Here is a 6,413-nt window from a genome sequence, read left to right as displayed (position 1 = left end):
AATAACAGTTATTATTCATAAAATCATTACCAAATCTTCATTGTTTCCATAACTGGAAATATCATCTTTGGCATTCCATAGAGCTGTTACCCACTCCATTGACATGATAGGGACCCGAAATGTAACAGCATACCTATACTTATCTCCACCGCAACAATTAGCAATGAGATGTGTCACCTTTGCACCCATTTCTTTTCTAATACTCCCACCCATATTGTGAATCATATTGATCAACTTGGTCTATTGTAGGAAAACAACATATTACTGACTTATTAGTTCTATAACATACATTGTATGAATTAATAATTTGAAACTAACCAATTCATCCTTTTTCCTAAATCCAGTAAATACTACTACTGTGCCTACCATGGCTTGTGTATACATTGGTCTATTAATACTAGGTAGTGAGTCCTTTCTTTCTGCCAATTGCAGAAGCGCCGTCGGTCCCAATATTCTACAGTATGTTAAAGTAAAACAACCAAAAGTCAGATTCTTTTGATTATTTTTTAACATATTATAAAGTACACAAAATCAAATACAACAAACCTATGAGCACTTTTATGAAGAGCATCATATTCAGGTCCCTCAAACTTTTTCAATATAAAATAAGTACAATAAGCTGTATCTTCTATATATTCTAAACCAGTTTCAGATTTGAGAACAGGTACACTAAATTGCTGAGCAGCAGCACCAAGTGCAGGGTCATCACCAGCTACACCAACTAAGCATATCCTTTTTTTACGTGGTATAATCACAGCTGAAATTAGAATAACAAAGTACATATTTTCCAAAACTTTACATTATTTAACAGAATAACATTATTAATAATATTTCATTGAAAGATTAGATATTTTGCAATCCTTTCATTATTATGTGACTAACTTATTATAAAACTGTAAAGTAGCTATAATAAATCTATAACTATAAAATATTTTATATTTATATATAAATGATTACATAAAAATGTTTCATGCTGTCATACATTTTATTAATAAATTAGCTATCATAAATTATCAAATTAGTGGAGGCCCAAATAACAACCCTAATTAAAAAAATGACTCAATTTTGGCCTACAATATAAATACATTAAATGTATAGTATTGACAATAAAGATAATCCTTTTATACTCATAGACAAAGAGTGCAGTAAACATCTATTGTTCCATGTTTAATCTCATTTCACATAATAGATACCAGACAACCCTCTTATTCCTTTTACTATCATATTTCAAATGCCCCATAAATGATTATGTACAAATGGTGACTAACCCAAAACAAAATAAAGATATGAATGAAAAGTATCTAAAGTAAAATTTCTCATATATTTACTAGTTCGTGATTAATAAGTACTTAACAAAAATGTTTTTAAATGATCTTACTTTAATATATTTTTATAAGATTTGCCATTCAACAATAAAAACAGCACACAAGTGATTTTTCCACATATTTATTCATCCACTTATTAGTCACAACAGATTGATGATTTTACTTTGGAACATTATTATGGTACTTAATACATAAAGACTAAATAACAAAAGAAATAATAATCTACATGAAATTTTTTTTTTTGACAAATTTGTCACTGAATAATCACAAAATTTTCATGAAAATGTTGTCAAATAAATTGTTTTAAAACATTCCTCGAATAATTACACTACTAATAAACAAAAATATTTAAAATGAATTTCTTACTCATTTATTAATTATTTATTGGCTAATAGTAAAAGCTTGATGGAAATATTTTTAAATGACATTAATTCGAAATAATAAACACTATAAAAATACGATAATTTATGAAATTATGTAGTATTTCGTGTAAAATAATGCATAGTAAATAATGCTGTCTCAAGTGACAGCAGTTTATTCACACATGTGATTAACCTTAAAATGACTTGAAGATAAAAATCAGAAACATTGTGCATTTAAAAGAAATATATAACGAACTGTAGGAAAAATTATAAAGAAATCTGAAACTAACAAATTGTTCATTTCTGACGTAATTTTGGAGAATAAGTCAAGGCCGAATTTATAAGAAACCGTTGACATTCCTCCCGCCTAAAGTTCAAAACATAATACGAGGAAGTATTGGGAAGGTAACGGGTAAAATATCTTGATTTATCTATCGATCAGGATGGGTGACAGATTTAAGACACGAGCATTGTCGCGTGAGTTTTGATAAAGAGTGAGGTAGGGTTAGTTCATACAGGTGCCTAGTGTATACGCGTCAATTTATAACGTATATGAGTCCCAAAGCACAATACTAAAAATGATAATATTAGCAGACTTACGTTCACTTCTAACTGCCTCTTCACTATTTATATCACTGATACTGCTATGAACGCTTTGCTCTTCCATTTTGGCCGTTAGTTACAACATCGTTCTGCTCGTACGCTCTTTTTCGTACTGATTATTGGGAGCGCCTCCTATAGGCGAATCCAGCGAGAGAAAGGACCCGGAAAAATAAGGGAGAACAGTGGGGCTCGATGGCGCAGTGTATAGCGCCCTTGAATTGTATAGACAAAACCCAAGTTCGAATCCTGAACAGGTCCCTCAGGTGTATTTTTTCCCGGATCCTACAGTGCATGAGATTCCTCAGATCTATATGTATATGTATACATGTACATCTATATGTATATATAATTGGATATTGGCACTAAACGACACTTTTTACCGTCGGCATTTATTTAAAATCCATCATGAACATGACAGTCGTGTGATCCAGTGTTTTCGCTAAATTCGATAAGAGTGTCATGGAGTCGCACGCAAACGCAATTATCAATAGCGCCGTAATTTTGGTACTTATCTCCGTCTTTTTTTTTCTGGTACTCTTCTGCTCACTTCTATTACTCACTGATTGCGGAGATGCTGCTTCTCTTTTTCTACCTCTAGCGCGCACACACAATGAATCTTACTTCAGATTGCTATGCACAATTCGCTTTATCGCTTATGAAGATTGATAAGTGAGGTTGAAATTTAATTTCAGCACGATATGGACTATGATTTGTATAAAATTAAAAAAAAATGATACGTATATGTAACAATTTATGATGAAAAACAGTACTATAATAATATTTCACGACCTTAAATATTGAAAACCAACAATAAACGACTGCCAGACTACACGCGCCGTTAACACCAGTATTGGCGTGAAGTTATCACTAATTTCACATATCTGTATGCTACTTTGCATCATGTAATACCAATTACATTTTCACCGTCATATCTTTAAATTATACAAATGACAATAAATGTAAAATTATATTATTTCCACGTGGACAAGCATATAATATAAACTTAGATTTGTGAATATACAACGAAAGAAATTTTGTTAATGTGACTAGTCTAAAATACATGCACTGTCAAATTTTGGTTTGAATATATGGCAGCATTGATAAATCTATACTATTATTCTTCGAGTATATACTATTTGAATTTTTGAAACAATACAAACAGTGATTGAAGAAATAATGGTATGTCATAATATATGTCAGAAAAAACGATAAAATTAACATTTAAAAAACAATCAAGCAATATATTTTTTACATTTCCATTCAAGTTAAGTTATGTAATATAATTCTTTTGTTCAGATCAAAAATACTAATGTTCTTAATTTTTATTACTATTCTCGATATAAATACATTACATTATAAATATATATTTATAGTTGACAATACAATAATTTTTTCACAATTGAAGTATCAATAATCATTCATATTAAAGGAGAGATATATATGTTGAAAAGATGCAAATATTTATACTATACAGTAATCATACATTATACATCTAAGGCTTGTAATTAATACACAATTAGTACTGTTTAATTCAACTTACAAGCAGCTTGTAAAATTTTAACGATCAACTTTTATTTTCTCTCCTATACAAGTAATATGGAACGTTTCTACAATTTGTGTTTGCACTGAGGTAATTATAATTTCAAATAATACGGTCCTCAATCTTTCATTTAAAGAATTTAAATTGTAATTTTAAATTTTTACATAATTCCAAATTACATAAATTTATTTCGCCTGCATAAAACTGTGCGTGTCTAACCATTATCGGATGTATACATTAAAAAAAACATCGAAAGTACTGTCTTATCACATGTTATTACACATTACTAATTTATGCACCAGTTACGATGGGAAGCAAATATTAATATACTTTAAAAATTTTCTCACATACTTTAACGAAATACACTATTTCGTATGTATTTGAATTAAAGGTGTCAAATGGAGGCACCATTGGTACGACTTAAAAAACAGAAGCGCTTCAATGTATACAACTCTATATACATTCCTCTTGTTTCAATAGATCTTTCATATTCCTTTAACATCAGATTTATATCTGAAGTTCATTTAATGTATGTTAGCCCTGGAACTATACACTATTAACAAAGTTGTTAATTTGCATTAAAAATTACATTATTCTGGATGCTACATACCCAAAGTAAAAATAAATATGTTTATCATACACTTTATCTATATGTTAAAAAAATATTTTATTCAATTACTTCATAAATATGACAATATTGTAGAATTACGTCGTGGTTTAAAAGTATAAAAATGGTTGTACCATTCCAGGGTTATTATATTTGCATATATTCAAATAAAAGCACCATTTTCAAAATGTTTCCTACTTTGACATATATTTATTTAAATTAAAATTCTATGTTCATTTTGATTCATTTTTATCAATTGAGTTATATCGAAATTTTATTCCACATAATTATTTACTAGAAAAATAAGTTGCAAATTTGCTTCTTTTATAAATATTCTTTGATTAAACAAAAACAATTATCTCTAAAATAATACATTTGAATTTATTCTATGCTATAGAAATCTGTACACATACTATCTTCTCGTAAACACTGAATACGATCAATTTTTTATTTAAAACAAGTGATTGGAAAATAAGTAGGTTAATCATTTACTTAAAAATCAAATTATAATTTAATACAACTTGCAATGAAAGCATTGACTGCAAATATATAATATTATTTAAGTAATTCATTGAGGTAACTTGTAAAAAAAGTTATATAAAATGAGTAACAAAGTAATCGAAAATTATTAAAAATCATTAACTGAACATTTGAACCACAGACATTTCTATGTAAAACTGTCTTTTGACTAATGTAAAACTTTTCATGAAGAATGAAATTCCAAACGAATGATAAAGTATCGTTCAGAACATAGGAGCTTATCGTTAATGATGCAAATAAAGATAAAATTCTCGAAAATAATTGCAATGAATGTCTTAATTAATCTATATGATTTCTGTACGCAATGTTCGTGCATATTCATAATCATCTAATTGTTATATAATAATCCATAATCGGATTAAATTTCTACATCATAAGAGATAATTTTATGTTGTGTATAGTATGAAATCATACCATAGAAAGACTATTAAGCATAGCATTATAATCCATATCAACAAATCACATAGCTGTATGACAATATTTCTAAATATTTTTAAAAAGATTGCACGATATTTTTGGTCGAAATGAAGAATGCTATTTTGAAAAAACGGGTTATCATTTGGAGTGAAAATTTTCCTCTTCATCGTCGCTATAGTCATCGCTTAAATAATAATTACTCTGCGAACTTTCAAAGCGGCCAGTCTTTTTTGGTGGTGGGCTGTAATATAAAATATATAAGTTAATTATACTAATTTGAATTAACGTATAATTAATAACTTTTGTATATTTCGTATCAGCAATCGATTTAAACAAAAATTTTTGTGACAGTACTATACAACTTATACACTATACACATATTATATACACAGAAAGGAAGAAAATTAAAAACAACCTTTAACAAGCATTGGTTAAGTTGTGTATCATTGCTTAAAAGTTATCTAACGTATTTAACAATGAGGTTATATACTAACATAACATGCTGCAAATGGGTGGTGTGAAGTATTGAAGGTTTTCATATAGAAGCAGTACAGAATGAAGTGGTGTTGCATGTTAGTCAATTGACTCAAATGCTGTGATGTACCTTGTCTGATCTTCATCATTATTGCTGCTATTACTGCCATTTGGACTGCCATCTCTTTTTGGACTTGCTGGAGGAGATAGTGCTTGCATCAAACGACCTTTACTTTCATTCCAAATTGTTGACTGTGAATAACAAAAATTATAATTTGTTTAACATAGAAATTCTTCTAGAAATTATATTCTTACTTTAATATTAAATAATAAATATGTCATACATATACAACACAATTATATTGTATAAATATCGACATATACAGACATTTACAAGTAAAAAATCATATTTCGAAAACAGAATATTTATTATAAGAAAACGTAAAGTTGCTGATTTAGGTTAGAAAAAGCAATTATATACTAGTTAATTCAAATATTATTTATTCTTTTGTAATGCATATTTCGCAATGTACCATTAATATTAA

At 28.3% G+C, this 6,413-nt stretch overlaps 2 protein-coding genes across 3 annotated transcripts in view; both read right to left on the bottom strand.

The window, feature by feature from the left end:
- Nucleotides 1-2,582, bottom strand: part of LOC108575324 (protein ECT2) — an 11,445-nt gene extending 8,863 nt beyond the window's left edge. The window contains exons 1-4 of the mRNA XM_017938090.1: nt 2,288-2,582; nt 547-757; nt 319-454; nt 31-240 (exon numbers count right to left, since the gene is read on the bottom strand). Coding sequence (XP_017793579.1) covers nt 31-240; nt 319-454; nt 547-757; nt 2,288-2,354 — 624 coding nt within the window. The 5' untranslated portion in view covers nt 2,355-2,582. The remainder of the gene's footprint in view (nt 1-30; nt 241-318; nt 455-546; nt 758-2,287) is intronic.
- A 2,909-nt stretch (nt 2,583-5,491) lies between these two features.
- Nucleotides 5,492-6,413, bottom strand: part of LOC108575359 (choline-phosphate cytidylyltransferase A-like) — a 3,858-nt gene continuing 2,936 nt past the window's right edge. For both annotated transcript variants that reach the window (XM_017938131.1, XM_017938132.1), the window contains 2 exons: nt 5,999-6,120; nt 5,492-5,635 (listed from right to left, as the gene is read on the bottom strand). In XM_017938131.1, coding sequence (XP_017793620.1) covers nt 5,533-5,635; nt 5,999-6,120 — 225 coding nt within the window. In that variant the 3' untranslated portion in view covers nt 5,492-5,532. The remainder of the gene's footprint in view (nt 5,636-5,998; nt 6,121-6,413) is intronic.

Source organism: Habropoda laboriosa, unplaced genomic scaffold (assembly GCF_001263275.1).
Source record: "Habropoda laboriosa isolate 0110345459 unplaced genomic scaffold, ASM126327v1 scaffold143, whole genome shotgun sequence".
NCBI classification, from domain to species: domain Eukaryota; kingdom Metazoa; phylum Arthropoda; class Insecta; order Hymenoptera; family Apidae; genus Habropoda; species Habropoda laboriosa.
The sequence above is the reverse complement of the archived record's forward strand: the minus strand, read 5'-3'. Positions and strand labels throughout refer to the sequence as shown.